Source organism: Oncorhynchus clarkii, chromosome 18 (genome assembly GCF_045791955.1).
Source record: "Oncorhynchus clarkii lewisi isolate Uvic-CL-2024 chromosome 18, UVic_Ocla_1.0, whole genome shotgun sequence".
NCBI lineage: Eukaryota > Metazoa > Chordata > Actinopteri > Salmoniformes > Salmonidae > Oncorhynchus > Oncorhynchus clarkii.
Window position 1 is genome coordinate 15,200,136 of NC_092164.1, and position 18,964 is coordinate 15,219,099.

General features: G+C 42.5%; 1 protein-coding gene across 2 annotated transcripts; it reads right to left on the minus strand.

The window, feature by feature from the left end:
- Positions 1–14: 14 nt before the first annotated feature.
- On the minus strand, positions 15–18,783 carry LOC139373065 (calcium-binding protein 39-like). 2 transcript variants are annotated; one of them, XM_071113119.1, is made up of 9 exons: positions 18,536–18,783; positions 5,476–5,613; positions 4,642–4,806; positions 4,406–4,524; positions 4,139–4,307; positions 3,833–3,892; positions 3,212–3,277; positions 2,940–3,083; positions 15–2,773 (listed from the first exon to the last, which is right to left on the minus strand). In XM_071113119.1, the coding sequence occupies exons 2-9, from the start codon at positions 5,575–5,577 to the stop codon at positions 2,594–2,596; spliced, it is 1,005 nt and encodes a 334-aa protein (XP_070969220.1). In that variant the 5' UTR covers positions 5,578–5,613; positions 18,536–18,783; the 3' UTR covers positions 15–2,593. The 2 variants fall into 2 exon arrangements, with proteins under 2 accessions (XP_070969220.1, XP_070969219.1); XM_071113118.1 differs by lacking the exon at positions 18,536–18,783 and having other exon boundaries at positions 5,476–5,727.
- Between the last annotated feature and the right edge of the window lie 181 nt (positions 18,784–18,964).

Sequence of the window (18,964 nt, forward strand, 5' to 3'; positions counted from 1 at the left end):
CAAACCAGGAAAACTATGTATGCATTTATTTTATTGGTGTTGTGGTACAGTAGTATCAATGGGATAAAAATAATAATTCCATGGTTGAAAAGGGTCAATATTACTTTAGTACAGTATGTTAATAAGTAAACCTGTTTTGCCTCAGGTATAAGTTCCTACTGATACAGCCTAAATCTAAGTCTCTTGTTTATCATTTTAATCCAACATCAGTTTGCCATTCAAAACCCCGTTTATACCTGGTGTTAATGTGGGTCCTGTGTCTTGATCTTGTCCATATTCTGATTGTGACCATTTCTAGACCTGTGTAGAATATTACAATTATTGATGGTGATTCTTCCTGACTACCTCCAGAGGCCATCGAGGACTAATTGTATCTTTATTTTACAAGTGTAAACAGATCTGGATTGTCAAACCATTAATAGTCCTTCTAAAATCATTGATTCAAGGGATCAATGTCTTAACATTGGGAATCTCATAATTTGAATACAGGGAGGGACTAGGGTTCAAAATATACCTTTTGAGAAAGGTCATTGGCATGGCAAGACTTGAACCTGTGACCTTGTGGTCCTAGCCCACAGCACCAGCAGGGAGGGCACCATTATTGTTTTTGTACATTTTATAAAGCTGTTCATTCCTTTTGTAATTTTAGAATGTCAGATAACATTTAAGTAGGTTGGAAAACAAAAGCCGCATTGGGATGCAAGCCGTTTAACACCCTCCCACAAGCAGTCCACCTCCCTGAAACACTTGTCTTTACTTGTAAACTCCACCCACTGACATGTTACTAAGCTCTGCCCACGGAACTTTCATCGAACCAATCAATTTGTCCCCGGCTACCTCGAGGTGGTCAGGAAGATCTGTTCACAATTAATTGTCTACACTGGTCTAGAAATGTGGTCAAGATCAAGATTGCATGTTAGCACCAGATATAGAACAGGGCTAGAATGACTGAGTTTCACCAAAACGACAAGGGCATTGAGGACACTATCCCTTGTGTCAAGTCCAATCTAGAAATGGTTTTTAAAAAATGTAAAAGTATTTGGCAATTTAAAGAACAATCACTTGTCCCATGGCATGGTGCCCATCACATTTATTATTCAATATTACATTGAAGAGCCATATTAGTTCATATTTTCAATTTAGATGTGATCGTAACTTAAGCTCAACCACCACAATTAAAATATGCATTGGCTCAATTTGTCTGAGGTTATTTAATTTAGACTTCCCCCAAAACAAGCTACATGTAAAAAAAAATTCAGAGCAAGATGCTTCTACCATATCCAGTTTACTGGTATGTTAACTTTCCTGGACAATCAGTCCTGAGTTTTGGCCTCCTGGTTCCTAGTTTTATGATGTGATCAATGAACTGCAACAAGTTCTCTTAAAGTAAAATATTCTTTCAACTGCACAACTCAAATATAGTGAGTTCAAGGTTCATTGCTTAATCACGACTAATATATTCAACCAGACCATATTTTCTAAATAAGAATTAAGCTCCGCCCAGAAAAAGGTATTTAAAATGCAAAAAAAGGGAAAACAAAAGGCACCTCTGTATGTACCCCCTACTGTTAATGTCTCCACCAACCATCCCCCTCCACCATCTAAATAAGAAAACAAGTTCAAAGAAATCACTTTCGTACAGAAAAAAAGGATTTTTCTGTCACCCGCAATGGCACTCACTTATGGGTTAAAACCAGCTTTTATACACAAGACAAACTTTTTTTTTTTTAATCATCAAGAGTTTCCTGTTCAACAGGATTCTACTTCAACAGCTTAAAATAAACCAAAAAGGAATCACTCCTTTAGCGTTGAATGATATAGAAAGTGCTACCAGCCATCCATGGAGAATCAATTATCAAAACTATTGATAAGTCATATTCTATACGAAGGTTAGCAGTAGAAGAATGGTCCTGCTGATCACCAGACATCTAATATGTTCCTTGTAAGGTCAAATGTAGAGTTGTCATGTCAGAGGACCTACTACAGCGTTGAAACATAACTTGAGTGTAAATAGTGGAAGTACAACCACAGGAGTAAGACTAGCAGGGAATGTGAGTCTGAAGAGGAGTTCGACGGGACATTTGAGAATACCATTTCGATCCTCTAATAGAGAAATAGCAATTCCTATGATTCTGGATACTTCAGTTGTACTGTGGTTAGATTAGGAGAGTATTAGAAAGAAGTCAGAACTATCTAGCTGGCTCGTGCCTGCAAGTGGCAATGAAAAGAGAACATTTTCAAAAAAATATTTGCGCAATTAAAGTGATGACCAGTGGTCTCCACAGCTCACCCAGCCAATCACCTAGAGGTCTCTAAGCATTGGTTCCCCCCAAGAGAGGAAATCCCCTTCCCGTTGTGGAACACTACACACTAATAAGAAAAGGGTTAATTTAAAAGTAAAAACAATGAAAAAAAAAATCTGTGATTAAGAACTATTCTCAGCAAAGTTTAAGGAACCAAGAAAAAGAATGTCTTTGATATTAAGAAATTGAATCATTATTGTCAATGTATTTTTGTCGACAATAAAAAGTAAAGGTTAGGGTAAAGGTCATAGCTAAGGGGAAGGGTTTTGGGGACGAATGGGGGTAAGGTTTTAAGAGGCGGGTTTCTTTAGGTCTCGGATCTGTTTGATTAGGTAGGTCTTCTCGTCGTTGAATTGCTCGTCGTCCATGCGGTCCTTCTGGAAGTTGCTAAGGAAGTCGATGAGTTTGGGCTGGTTCTTCAGCAGGATGTCTATGATGGGCTGCGTCTTGTTGGGGTTCGCCACAAACACCTGGGTGGAGGGGTCAGCCTGTCAGCTCTGTACATTACATTGATATCGGCAATTACATTCTAGTAAGAACCCAATGGTAATGCCATGGAATGTTTGGGGCCAACATGGATGCCAGTTTGCCAGACCTTGTATATGAACAGCTCAGGGAACGGCTTTTGTGTCCTACCTTGAAGACGTGGAAGGCCTCAAATTGTATGTTAGGGCTCTTGTCCCTCAGTAGGTTCATCATCAGCTTCAGGTTCTCAGGCTTGCTGATGTACCGGGTCATCACTGTGAAGTTATGCCTGTCCAACAGAAGCTCTCCCAACAACTACATAAACACACACAAAGACCAGAGTATGCAAATGTTTACTATGAAGCGAGATAATCAACACCATAATAGCATGCAAAGTTTTAGTCCATAAATAATCCATATAAAATGTGAATAATAGAACACACCTTTAATGACTGTCTCTTTGTCACATAGTTATCAGAGTGTAATAACTTCTCATACTGGTCAAAGATCTGCAAAGATATAAAGGAACAGGCTGAGGGGTGGCTGCATCTCAACAGTCAAAAGTGGCTCAAAATAAATTCACAATAAATAAAAAATGTTCATAGAATTAAATAGGTGTTTCAGATGGTTGAATGTCTGTTGAGTTTGATATATTCTCTAACATCTCTCAGTCAGGTCTAAAAGGGACCTTATCAGGTGTGCTGTTTGGGCCAGTGTGTGTGTGATAAGCCTCCAGCGGCCTTTGGCATGAAAGCAGCCTTCTGTAACCTAGTGCGGCCCAGTGTAGGGTAGTGTCTGGTCTGTAACCCGAGCAACTCATTCATTGTAGAGTATGGGTCATCAATCAACATGCTCTGTTTATCGGTACACACACTTCAGTGTATTCATCTGGTAAATGGCAATGAGAGTACGAGTGTGACGTCGTAATTGCATTCACCCATTCCTTCATGAATTCTGTCAAGAGGGCAGAGGGTGTAACAACAAAAAACATTTTCTTTCCATGAAGTCCATCTGATAAAAGGTAAATGCTCCCAGGGCAGCAGAATGTTGAACATATCACTTACGGCATCATAATTTTGTTCTAGATATTCAGCTACCAGGACCTTGTGTCTTGTGAGCAGGTCCTGTGAATGGGGGAGGAAACGGGCTCACTTTAATTCACACAAAAACACACATTGTATATCATCTGCTGCATCGAATCATTTCTGATCTATACATTTTGTAAACTCTCAAACAAATGGGCATGGACAGATACAACAGTAATGTAAAGATTAGCATATCATCTCGGCACATCCTAGTCTTATTAACATGGGTTTAATACAATGTTTTTCCAGGACCCAAAGATGCTTTCAAATCTTGTGTAATCTGACCTTGAAGGTGGCGAAAGCGTCTGAGGCGATGTCAAAGGTCTCCATCTCTACGTAATTGAAGAAGTGCTGGAAGTGTTCTGAGTGGAGAACCAGCTTGGCCAGTGGCTCGTGTCTGATACACTCCCTCAGCATGATGCCACAGTTCAGCGCAGACCCAGGGGTCTCATACCTGCAGGAAGAGGGACACGCGCAGACGTCACTGAGTATCATACCAATGGCTGTGGTCAGCTGTGGTACATGGAGAGTGTGTGTGAGAGAGAAACTCACCCTTTTTGCAGCACAAATAGCACCTCTTGGTGAGAGCAGAAGTACTCGACAGTGGGGCTGCGGGTGCCGATCTGCCTCCGCAGGATGTTGTTGAAGATCTGACACACGTCCTTCTTCCCCTGGGGACATGCAATGGAAAACGTTTAAAAACTAAAGCCTCCTTGTTTCAGACTGTTTTCTTCCATTTGGTGCCTAATGAACACGACCCTGATGGTCCGGCTTTGGCTCAGTCTCACCTCAAAGTCGATGACCTGCAGGTTTTCCACCAGGGAGATGAGCAGGCCGCTGTTGTAGAGCTCCTGGGCCAACTGGGCCACCGTCTCTGTGTGAGGTTCCTTGTCACCGGTCCCATATAGTATCTCCTTCATGGCCACAAGACACTTAGACACCTCCTCTGATGCCTGGGACAGGGACACCAGTTAGACACACAGGCACAATATGTACTTTAACAATATTGCTGCTAATAATGTTATGCGGTTTACAAAAAAACTGCCATGATATTATACTTGAGTTGACCACAAGAGGGAGACATTTAATTGACTACTTATGGAGGTACAGCTCTGTAGACACTTATGTCTCAGCCTCAGGCCCAATCATAACTATTGACTTTCTCTGGATATCAGCATTGCATATGACAGGAGTGGACTGTATTGAGATCACTATAGCCTGGCTGTGTGTGGAAGCAGCCTGGTTAGAGCTGAAGCAGTTCCAGCTCAGAGCCAGGTTACTGGGAGTTCTGTCTGGACAGCCCCTCTCTAACAGACCCATGGTGGAGAGGGCCTTTACAGCTGGGTGTCAATGAAGGAACGGCCAGGCAGTGATGCTACTTTCACAGCCCAGTGTCAGCTAGAGGTGCACCGTAATAATAACCACACCAACTGACTGATCGGATCAAATAGAAGAGGTACACCGAGGCCCCAACAGCAATGTTACATAACACCTGCTTGTGGGCCTTTTCTAAGGGAAGTACTGGTTTGTGTGGTGAGGACTATTATAATGACTTGTGTTGTAAGGATTTGTTTAGTGATGATTCGTGGTGTAAGGACTCGTGTTATGAAGACGCATCACACCTTATCTGTTTTCTTGTCTTGTTTGACCAGGATGGCCATGTTCTCCTTCAGAGTCCGGACAATGTCGGCGGGATTCTTGTGGGATTTACCGAACAGCGGCATGGTGGCTGGGCCTCTCCTCGGGTCTCTTCTGACAACCTTAAAAACACACACAGGACACACATTCCACATAACACACACATTATACCCCATCTATCGATAACATGTAAATTACACAACTGGGTGGTTCGAGTCCTGAATGTTGATTGGCTGACAGCCACGGTATATCAGACCGTATACCACGGGTACGACAAAACATTTATTTTTACTGCTCTAATTACGTTGGTAACCAGTTTCTAATAGCAATAAGGCACCTCAGGGGTTTGTGATATATGGCCAATATACCACAGCTAAGGGCTGTATCCACGTTACGTCATGCATAGGAACAGCCCTTAGCCCTGGTATATTGGCCATATATCACAAACCCCTGAGGTGCCAACACCCCCCCAGGCAACATTGCTTATTCAAATCAAATTTTATTTGTCACATACACATGGTTAGCAGATGTTAATGCGAGTGTAGCGAAATGCTTGTGCTTCTAGTTCCGACAATGCAGTAATAACCAACAAGTAATCTAACTAACAATTCCAAAACTACTGTCTTGTACACAGTGTGAGGGGATAAAGAATATGTACATAAGGATATATGAATGAGTGATGGTACAGAGCAGCATAGGCAAGATACAGTAGATGGTATCGAGTACAGTATATACATATGAGATGAGTATGTAAACAAAGTGGCATAGTTAAAGTGGCTAGTGATACATGTATTACATAAGGATACAGTCGTTGATATAGAGTACAGTATATACGTATGCATATGAGATGAATAATGTAGGGTAAGTAACATTATATAAGGTAGCATTGTTTAAAGTGGCTAGTGATATATTTACATCATTTCCCATCAATTCCCATTATTAAAGTGGCTGGAGTTGAGTCAGTGTCAGTGTGTTGGCAGCAGCCACTCAATGTTAGTGGTGGCTGTTTAACAGTCTGATGGCCTTGAGATAGAAGCTGTTTTTCAGTCTCTCGGTCCCAGCTTTGATGCACCTGTACTGACCTCGCCTTCTGGATGATAGCGGGGTGAACAGGCAGTGGCTCGGGTGGTTGATGTCCTTGACTATCTTTATGGCCTTCCTGTGACATCGGGTGGTGTAGGTGTCCTGGAGGGCAGGTAGTTTGCCCCCGGTGATGCGTTGTGCAGACCTCACTACCCTCTGGAGAGCCTTACGGTTGAGGGCGGAGCAGTTGCCGTACCAGGCGGTGATACAGCCCGCCAGGATGCTCTCGATTGTGCATCTGTAGAAGTTTGTGAGTGCTTTTGGTGACAAGCCTAATTTCTTCAGCCTCCTGAGGTTGAAGAGGCGCTGCTGCGCCTTCTTCACAATGCTGTCTGTGTGAGTGGACCAATTAAGTTTGTCTGTGATGTGTATGCCGAGGAACTTAAAACTTGCTACCCTCTCCACTACTGTTCCATCGATGTGGATAGGGGGGTGTTCCCTCTGCTGTTTCCTGAAGTCCACAGTCATCTCCTTAGTTTTGTTGACGTTGAGTGTGAGGTTATTTTCCTGACACCACACTCCGAGGGCCCTCACCTCCTCCCTGTAGGCCGTCTCGTCGTTGTTGGTAATCAAGCCTACCACTGTTGTGTCGTCTGCAAACTTGATGATTGAGTTGGAGGCGTGCGTGGCCACGCAGTCGTGGGTGAACAGGGAGTACAGGAGAGGGCTCAGAACGCACCCTTGTGGGGCCCCAGTGTTGAGGATCAGCGGGGAGGAGATGTTGCCTACCCTCACCACCTGGGGGCGGGCCGTCAGGAAGTCCAGTACCCAGTTGCACAGGGCGGGGTCGAGACCCAGGGTCTCGAGCTTGATGACGAGCTTGGAGGGTACTATGGTGTTGAATGCCGAGCTGTAGTCAATGAACAGCATTCTCACATAGGTATTCCTCTTGTCCAGATGGGTAAGGGCAGTGTGCAGTGTGGTTGAGATTGTATCGTCTGTGGACCTATTTGGGCGGTAAGCAAATTGGAGTGGGTCTAGGGTGTCAGGTAGGGTGGAGGTGATATGGTCCTTGACTAGTCTCTCAAAGCACTTCATGATGACGGAAGTGAGTGCTACGGGGCGGTAGTCGTTTAGCTCAGTTACCTTAGCTTTCTTGGGAACAGGAACAATGGTGGCCCTCTTGAAGCATGTGGGAACAGCAGACTGGTACAGGGATTGATTGAATATGTCCGTAAACACACCGGCCAGCTGGTCTGCGCATGCTCTGAGGGCGCGGCTGGGGATGCCGTCTGGGCCTGCAGCCTTGCGAGGGTTAACACGTTTAAATGTCTTACTCACCTCGGCTGCAGTGAAGGAGAGACCGCAAGTTTTCGTTGCAGGCCGTGTCAGTGGCACTGTATTGTCCTCAAAGCGGGCAAAAAAGTTATTTAGTCTGCCTGGGAGCAGGACATCCTGGTCCGTGACTGGGCTGGATTTCTTCCTGTAGTCCATGATTGACTGTAGACCCTGCCACATGCCTCTTGTGTCTGAGCCGTTGAATTGAGATTCTACTTTGTCTCTGTACTGACGCTTAGCTTGTTTGATAGCCTTGCGGAGGGAATAGCTGCACTGTTTGTATTCGGTCATGTTACCAGACACCTTGCCCTGATTAAAAGCAGTGGTTCGCGCTTTCAGTTTCACGCGAATGCTGCCATCAATCCACGGTTTCTGGTTAGGGAATGTTTTAATTGTTGCTATGGGAACGACATCTTCAACGCACGTTCTAATGAACTCGCACACCGAATCAGCGTATTCGTCAATGTTGTTGTCTGACGCAATACGAAACATGTCCCAGTCCACGTGATGGAAGCAGTCTTGGAGTGTGGAGTCAGCTTGGTCGGACCAGCGTTGGACAGACCTCAGCGTGGGAGCCTCTTGTTTTAGTTTCTGTCTGTAGGCAGGGATCAACAAAATGGAGTCGTGGTCAGCTTTTCCGAAAGGGGGGCGGGGCAGGGCCTTATATGCGTCGCGGAAGTTAGAGTAACAATGATCCAAGGTCTTTCCACCCCTGGTTACGCAATCGATATGCTGATAAAATTTAGGGAGTCTTGTTTTCAGATTAGCCTTGTTAAAATCCCCAGCTACAATGAATGCAGCCTCCGGATAAATGGTTTCCAGTTTGCAAAGAGTCAAATAAAGTTCATTCAGAGCCAACGATGTGTCTGCTTGGGGGGGGATATATGCGGCTGTGATTATAATCGAAGAGAATTCTCTTGGTAGATAATGCGGTCTACATTTGATTGTGAGGAATTCTAAATCAGGTGAACAGAAGGATTTGAGTTCCTGTATGTTTCTTTCATCACACCATGTCACGTTAGTCATAAGGCATACGCCCCCGCCCCTCTTCTTACCAGAAAGATGTTTGTTTCTGTCTGCGCGATGCGTGGAGAAACCTGTTGGCTGCACCGCCTCGGATAGCGTCTCTCCAGTAAGCCAGGTTTCCGTGAAGCAAAGAACGTTACAGTCTCTGATGTCCCTCTGGAATGCTACCCTTGCTCGGATTTCATCAACCTTGTTGTCAAGAGACCTGGACATTGGCAAGAAGAATGCTAGGGAATGGTGCACGGTGTGCCCGTCTCCGGAGTCTGACCAGAAGACTTATTTATACCGTCCGTTTGATTGAAACTCAGTTTTTTTTAGCATGAAAAAACTATCAGTGGCAGAAAATTTATTTAAAAGTCCCAATTCAGAAAAAAATGAATTGGAAGATGTGATGCTTCTCTTTTCCCCAGATAGGATTCTCAGATCAAAACCGTATCCGTCGGGAAAATACACACACACACACACACTACCGTTCAAAAGTTTGGGGTCACTTATGTCTTGTTTTTGAAAGAAAATCACATTTTTTTGTCCATTAAAATAACAAATTGATCAGAATTACAGTGTAGACATTGTTAATGTTTTAAATGACTATTGTAGCTGGAAACGGCTGATATTTAATGGAATATCTACATAGGCGTACAGAGGCCCATTATCAGCAACCATCACTCCTGTGTTTCTATGGCACGTTGTGTTTGCTAATCCAAGTTTAGAATTTTAATAGGCTAATTGATCATTAGAAAACCATTTTGAAATTATGTTAGCACAGCCGAAAACTGTTGAGCTGATTAAAAGAAGCAATAAAACTGGCCTTCTTTAGACGAGTTGAGTTATCTAGAGCATCAGCATTTGTGGGTTTGATTACAGGATCAAAATGGCCAGAATCAAATAACTTTCTTCTGAAGCTCATCAGTCTATTATTGTTCTGAGAAAGGAAGGCTATTCCATGTTTACAAACACTACAGGAACAAGTATCCGTACCCATTGAATGCAGTGATCACAATAAAGTGGCTATATCCAGGAAAGCCAAAGTTCCAACAGCTGGGCCTAAAAATAGTGTATAAGAGATTTAGCTGTGACTTATGTGGATGATGTTACAAAATATGTTTTGGTCTGATGTGATTCATGAGTAGCATCCAGGCGCTGCACTTGATGAGTTTATGAAATTGCTTCTTCCAATTATTGATAAACACACACCTGTTAAGAAACTGACTGTTAAGGCTCCATGGATTCATGAGGAATTGAAAAACCCTATGGTTGAACAAGATGGGGCAAAAGGAGTGGCTAATAAGTCTGGCTGCACATCTGACTGGTTGACTTACTGCAAATTGAGAAATGTGTCTAAACTCAAAAAGAAGAAGAAACTGTATTATGAAGTCAAGGAATTTTTTTAAAAAGAATGATGAAAAAAAAGTTTAAATGAATTTAAGGGCAGAAAGACAAATTCAACTCCATCTTTCATCGAATAAAATGGCTTATTCATCACAAAATCATTTAATTTTGCCAATTATTTTGAATCATTACTTCATTGGCAAAGTGGGCAAACTTAGGCAGGAAATGCCAACAACGAAGAGTGAGCCATCATTTTCATGCATAAAAAAAACTAAATGAAAGAAAAGCATTGCAAGTTTGAATTTTGTAAAGTTAGTGTGGGAGAGGTGGAAAAAAAATGAATGTTATCGATCAATAATGACAAACCTCGTGGCATTGACAACTTAGATGGAAAGCTACTGAGGACGGTAGTGGACTCTATAGCCACTCCTATCTGTCTTTAATCTATCTTTAATTCCGCTACCCAAGAATAGTAAAGCGGTCTTTACTTGTTCAAACAGCAGACCTATAAGCTTGCTGCCAGCTCTTAGCAAACTGTTGGGAAAAAAAATGTGTTTGACCAAATACATTGCTATTTCTCTGTAAACAAACTAACAACAGACTTTCAGCATGCTTATAGAGAAGGAAACTCAACATGTACTGCACTGACAAATGATAATATGGAGATTGTGGGAGCTGTACTGTTAGATTTCAGTGCTGCCTTTGATATTATTGACCATAAACTGTTGTTGAACCTCAGCTCAGTTTTCAATCGCTCTAAATCCACAATATGGCAATCTAATATAAAACAAGGATTTTCTTTAATGGAAGCTTCTCTAATGTCAAACATGTAAAGTGTGGTGTACCGCAGGGCATCTCTCTAGGCCCTCTACTCTTTTTTTGAAAATCCCAAATTGTTTGCATAGTCAATTTACACAAGCTCTGACACACACTTACCCCACCAGACATGCCACCAGGGGTCTTATCTCTGTCCCCAAATCCAGAACAAATTCAAGAAAACGTACTGTATTATATAGAGCCATTATTGCATGGAACTCCATTCCATCTCATATTGCTCAAATAAACAGCAAACCCGCTTTAAAAAAAATAGACAAAGAAACACCTCACAGCACAACGCCTCTCCCCTATTTGACCTAGATAGTTGGTGTATGCGTTGAAATGTAGGCTACTTGTGCCTTTAAAATAACATGTATGTAGTTCTGTTATTGTCTATTAATGTTCTGTATTATGTCATGTTTCAAGTTGTGTGGCCCCCAGGAAGGCGGCTCCAACTCATCCCAAACCATCTCAATTGGGTTGAGGTCAGGTGATTATGGAGGCCAGGTCCTCTAATGCAGCACTCCATCACTCTCCTTCTTGGTCAAATATCCCTTTCATAGTCTGGAGGTGTGTTGGGTCATTGTCCTGTTGAAAAATAAATGATAGTGGGACTAAGTGCAAACCAGATGGGATGGCATATTACTGCAGAATGCTGTGGTAGCCATGCTGGTTCAGCGTCACCAGAAAAGCACCCCCACAACGTCACACCTCCTGCGGAGATCATCCGTTCACCTACTCCGCATCTCACAAAGACAGAGCGGTTGGAAACAAAAATCTCAAATTTGGACTCCAACCAAAGGAGAGATTTCCACTGGGTCTTCTCTTCCTTTCTTGTGGTGGTCCTCATGAAAGCCAGTTTCATCATAGCGCTTGATGGTTTTTGCGACTGCACTTGAAGAAACTTTCAAAGTTCTTGAAATGTTCCGAATTGACTGACCATCACATCTTAAAGTAATGATGGACTGTCGTCTCTCTTTGTTTATTTGAGCTGTTCTTGCCATAATATGGACTTGGTCGTTTACCAAATAGGGCTCTTCTGTATATCACCCCTACCTTGTCACAACACAACTGATTGGCTCAAATGCATTTATCAATGAAAGAAATTCCACAAATGAGCTTTTAACTAGTGCATTCCAGGTGACTACCTCATGAAGCTGGTTGAGAGAATGCCAACAGTGTGTAAGCTATGATCCCTTATTGATGTCACTTGTTAAATCCACTTCAATCAATATAGATGGGGAGGAGACAGGTTAAAGAAGGAATTTTAAGCCTTCGGACAATTGAGATGGATTGTCTATGTTTGCTATTCAGAGGTTGAATGGACAAGACAAAAGATTGAAGTGCCTTTGAACGGGGTATGGTAGTAGGTGCCAGGCACAGTGGTTTGTGTCAAGAACTGCAACGCTGCTGGGTTTTTCATAACAGTTTCCTGTGTGTTTCAAGAATATTCCACCACACAAAGGACATCCAGCCAACTTGACACAACTGTGGGAAGCATTGGAGTCAACATGGTCCAGCATCCCTGTGGAACGCTTTCAACACCTTGTAGAGTCCATGCCCCGAAGAATTGAGGTACAAACCAATATTAGGGAGGTGTTCTTAATGTTTTGTACACTCAGTGTATATCACACGTTATAACTGGGTGGTTCGAGCCCTCAATGCTGAAAACTGGTATATCACAGGTATGACAAACCATATTTTTACTGTTCTAATTAGGTTGGTAACCAGTTTATAATAGCAATAAGGCACCTCGGGGGTTTGTGGTATATGATCAATAAACCACGGCTAAGGGTTGTATCCAGGCACTCCACATTGCGTTTTTGCATAAGAACAGCTTTTAGCCGTGGCATATTGGCATCCCCCCCAAGCCTTATTGCCTAATTATACCATATATCAGTGTACCACAGGCATTTCTCCCCTTACTTGACATGGGGTGCATCTGAAGTATCTTCTTCTAATCTCCTCCAGTTCATCTACATTGATGTGAAATGAACAAACAAAAGCCTGCATCCCCTGAGGGTGTCCCAGACCAGGACTGAAGAACATTAGTGATGGAGGAGATGAGACAAGGAGAGGAAGGCAATTGTATTGAGATTCACCCACAGAAAGAAGAGCGCAGTCTTCCCCCTGGGATCTTGCAGTGATTTATAAAAGGGCATAAGCAATACCCGCTCACGCTGAGTCAGACTACACTCTGCACACCTCACTGCATTCATGGTTGTCATGACAACAAAACAAAAGGCAGCCAGAGGACAGATAATAGGTGTGTGCGTTTCATCACTCAAGAGGATGTCTCAACAATGTGCGTCCGAAATACTGAAATAGCCTACTCATGGCCAGTGTAAAGTTAGGCCAACTCCGTTTGAGATTTAGGATTCCAATGGTTCGCCATATTGGCACCTAGAGTTCTAACACAGTTTACATTCTAGCAAGAATCTTACAACATTATTGTCATGGAGTGTTTGACGCCAACATGAAGGATAACCTAGCTGCTGAAACAAACTCTCAGAGAGAGAGAGTGAGTGTGAGGGAGAGGGTGGGGGTGAGTATAACTTGTGACTGTTAATCCTTAGTGCTGAGCGTGACGGTATTACCTCCATTCCTCCCAAAACAGAACAGACAAACTGATGCCAGGAGCTTGTCACTTTGATCACAGTCCACAGCAGGAGACTAGTCAGTGGACTGCATCGCTCACAGCCTTGCACATCATGTAGAGCAGATGGGATTCCCTATTCCTTTTTTCTTCATGCAAGAGAATGTCTGTTCTACACTATCCATTTCTATCTGGATGTTTGGTATGCTTGCAGTCACCCCTGAAAAAGCCCCAGCGCAAAACGCAGGACAGTGAACCCAAGAAAATCCTATTCCTATCCCACTCACTGACTACAAGCAAGAAAGGAGCCCCCTCTCTACCCAACCCCGCTCTCCCCACCCAGACCTGTTCAAAAAACTGCATTTCCCATGAAGCTGTGAGGTAAACACAGTATAAGTAGTTTCTTTGGCTCTGCAATGTTGGAAAAGGACCCGTAAGTAAGCATTTCACTGTTAGTCACCCCTGACTAACATGTTATTTATCACATGCTTCGTAAAGCATTTGATTTGATTAATGCAACTTTAATAACAACCCATCAATCAGAATTAAACAAGAATGAGGCTAAATGTCTCTGGACAGGCAACTGCATGAGTCCATAATGGAAGGGATAATCCTGATTCAGACACGCCACAACATGCTCAACCAGGAAATAAAAGGCTGCTAGCCTACTTTATAAACATACCACGAAGCCTACGGATATGAGGAGCGATTGGATGAAACCAAGGATCCTGGATGTAGCCTAGGCCCAGTTGGACACAATTCACAGACTTGGGTTCATTATCGGATGTCTAGTAACAGACTAGGGGCCTACAGTATGTAATATTTTACAAATAAACTGATTTTCCCTGGTGTAACCTTAACTTGGTCTAATGTAGCCTAGAAGGACAGAGTTGGGTAACAGAAATATCCTATGTATACAATCTACAGTATATGTGATCCTTTTTAGAGCATGGTGCTTGTGACGCCAGGGTAGTGGGTTCGATTCCCGGGACCACCCATACGTAAAATATATGCACACATGACTAAGTTGCTTTGGATAAAATAATCTGTTAAAATGGCATATATTAATATTGATTTCCCTCATGATAGATTACGGAGATGTAATTTATAGATCGGCAGGTAAGGGTGCTCTCGAGCGGATAGATGTTCTTTACCATTCGGCCATCAAATTTGCCACCAACGCTCCTTATAGGGCATATCACTACACTCTATACTCCTCTGTAAACTGGTCATCTCTGTATACCCGTCGCAAGACCCACTGGCTGATGCTTATTTATAAAACCCTCTTAAGCCTCACTCCCCCTATCTGAGATATCTACTGCAGCCCTCATCCTCCACATACAACACCCGTTCTGCCAGTCACATTCTGTTAAAGGTCCCCACAGCACACACATCCCTGGGTCGCTCCTCTTTTCAGTTCGCTGCAGCTAGCGACTGGAACCAGCTGCAACCAACACTCAAACTGGACAGTTTTATCTCAATCTCTTCATTCAAAGACTCAATCATGGACACTCTTACTGACAGTTGTGGCTGTTTTGAGTGATGTATTGTTGACTCTACCTTCTTGCCCTTTGTGCTGTTGTCTGTGCCCAATAATGTTTGTACCATGTTTTGTGTTGCTACTGTGTTGTCATGTGTTGCTGCCTTGCTATGCTGTTGTCTTAGGTCTCTCTTTATGTAGTGTTGTGTCGTCTCTCTTGGCGTGATGTGTGTTTTGTCCTATATTTATATTTTATTTATTTTTAATTCCAGCCCCTGTCCCCGCAGGAGGCCTTTTGCCTTTTGGTAGGCCGTCATTGTAAATAAGAATTTGTTCTTAACTGACTCGCCTAGTTAAATAATGGTTAAATAAATGCATTTTAAAAAATAAGGAGGAATGCTTTTAGCCTTTCCTAAAGGGAGTGGTTGTATTTCTTGTCATGGGCCTAGAACAGCAAGGTTGTTGTCCTGTACTGACACTAGAGCTGGGACGATAAACTGAAAATTATCGACACTGACCACTTATCGTGAACATTTTGCTGATATCGGTCATTACATAAATAACCTATCCTACTAGAGAAATGGGAATTATGAAATTAAATAAGTTTGCTAATATGCGATATTGTTTATGGGACAAGTGATAGCTATAACATTCAAAGTAGTTGTAGTAGTTAAGGGTAATAAAAAAATAACTGTGGTACACATTAAATGCTATAAACGTATCGTTAAATGTATTGTTATCGTGATAATTCAATGAATTTAGCTTGATATGGATTTTTAGCCATATCGCCCAGCACTAACCGACACCCTGGTATTACATAGCATATTATATTAACCTAATCTAACCGACACCCTGGTATTACATAGCATATTACATTAACCTCATCTAACCGACATCCTGGTATTACATAGCATATTACATTAACCTCATCTAACAATACCCTGGTATTACATAGCATATTACATTAACCTCATCTAACCGACACCCTGGTATTACATAGCATATTACATTAACCTCATCTAACCGACATCCTGGTATTACATAGCATATTACATTAACCTCATCTAACCGACACCCTGGTATTACATAGCATATTACATTAACCTCATCTAACAATACCCTGGTATTACATAGCATATTACATTAACCTAATCTAACAATACCCTGGTATTACATAGCATATTACATTAACCTCATCTCACCAAATATCTAGCATTGGTTGATTAGATGTGAAACTGGAAAATAGTTGATATACAGCCAGATAGCTGACAATGTCACGAAAACAATGCACTAACCTAACTCTTTTTGACTATATGCATACACACTACCCACACAGACACTCCAACACATACACACACTCACAGACACACTGTCATCACACACACACACTCATCACATATCATCTATCCTGTTAACAAGTCACTTTACCCCTAACTATAAGTACATATCTACCTCGATTACCTCATACCCCTGCACATCGGCTCGGTACTGGTACCCCATGTTTAGAGCCAAGCCATCATGGCTCATTGTGGATTTATTCCTTGTGTCACAATTTGTTCTACTTTATTGTATTCTGCATTGTTGGGAAGGCCCCATAAGCATTTCACTGTTAGTCTACACCTGTTGTTTACTAAGCATGTGACAATAAAAATAAGTTTACATGTCATCGATCCATTGATTCTAAGCCAACCCCGCCTGTTTTGCGCCATGGTTGCGAATGCATTGATTTTTTTGCTAAACAAGCTATAGGGAGTCATTTTTAAATCATGAGAATGGTTACGGTAGTAGGAGAGAGAGACTGAAGCAAGAGAGGGGAGAGGTACTGCCATTCACAGGGCCTGACATGATTCCATCTCCATCAGTCAAGATGGAGTCCAGTCCCAGAGCTCCATGAACAAACACACACAACCTCATCACAGACGCGAGACAGAAAGAATACAGACGGAACAACTCAGAGCTCTGACTGAATGCAAACGGAACCCAGACAAAACAGACTGATAGAACACTCCAATGGGTTGTTCTATTTCAGGAGATGTTCTGCAGCCATTTTGCCTGTTATCTTTATCATCAAACCACCTCTAATCACCCCTAACCACAGATAGAGGGTCAGATATTTTCCAACCCCTAATGGTGAAGGCTATGATTGGGGGTAGGGTAACCTGGTCCTAGATCTGTGGTTAGAGCCAACACACAGTACATGGCGCTGCTGCTGAAATAAAACTCCCATAAGGCCTAGTTACTCAAAGTGGCACTGAGCATCATGACAGTCCCTGCACTGACTACATCACTGATGACATAAGCCTATGCAGCTTGTCAGAGATGTCATAGGGTACTCTTTAAAAAAATGGTGAGACACAATCTATCCTATGTGAGGTGCAGTCTGGGTGACAGTTGTTTATCGGTGACGTCACCTGCTCTGAGACCTTGAAGTAGTAGTTCCCCTTGCTCTGCAAGGGCCGCGGCTTTTGCGGAGCGATGGGTAACGATGCTTCGTGGGTGACAGTTGTTGATGTGTGCAGAGGGTCCCTGGTTCGCGCCCGGGTATGGGCGAGGGGACGGTCTAAAGTTGTACTGTTACACCTGGTCTAAGATTGGCTACCAACATTCACAATCTGACACTTTCAAAACATACATTTACATCACACATCCTGTCTAATGACACGGACTGTCTGCTTTAAAAATATGGAGGCACAAATAATTATGCATTAAAGCTGGAGAACACCAAACTAGTCTGGCTGGATAAATACATAAATTAATGAATAATAACAAAACAAGGAGCCAAACTAAAAATGTAACATGTTAGGTCAAGGTCCAATGTCTTTAAATGAAGTAATTATATACAAGACGAACATTTCGATGAAGTTGTTACTGTAGGCCTAATAGAGAATGACAGCTGGCGAGACAGAATAGCAGCCTATGCGACGGCCTCTCTCGGTCCATTGGTGTTCCTATCCGACTGCACGGAAAGCAAAGCTCTGCTAGCGCTAAAGCAAAACAAACCCTGTACAAACAAAGCCAGACTTGACACATTCGATGCGTGACATTACGTTTACGCATACTTGTCCTGTGTGTTAAAAGGACCACCAAACATGTTTAGGGAAGAGCGTTCCCGGATGAAGGCGTCACAGGACATGTAGATTAATGTAGACACGCAGAAATAAAACAAATAAGACATGTGCGAATATGTCAACTATGGGATACACCCGTTTGGGGTTTTAAACTCCCTTTAAAGAATGGATGTCACATGCATAAATCGGACCGTTTAGCTAATGGTTTTACAGAAAAGCAGCTAAACAGATTGGCAATGGCTGCATTTAATTAAAGTAGCAAGATTGTATTCAATCGATTCAAGTTTGAAACAATGTTAAGGGCAGCATCAATTTGAAACATTTGAACAATCTCGTAAGGATCTAATAAATTACGGATACTTACGCACCGTAAGAGTCTATTTTGTATTTTTTCTCTCGGATGTCTTTGCTGCTGGCTCGATTCTCAATGTAACCGAGCAGCTTTTTCTGGTCACGCCAGCGGTGTGTTGTATGCTGGGCAAAACGTCAGAGGAACATGTGTATGTGCGAATTAAAATGTACGGAATCTTTTAAGAAGGCAGTGCAGAATTCCATTTGGTCTGATTCGATATGAGCCACAGTCCCGGGATAGGCGGCGCACACTGAATATTTATCTACCAGCCCATTGGTCCTTTCCCCTGTGACGTTGAGGGATTTTCATATCCGGATCACAATATTATTATTTTTAGATTTCATGGATGGCAGCTATGCTCTAGAAAAACATGCTCGAACAATTTTTTGATTATGGCTGTGTTTTTTGTGTACAAATTATTTATAAATGGGAAAAAGTCAATTTG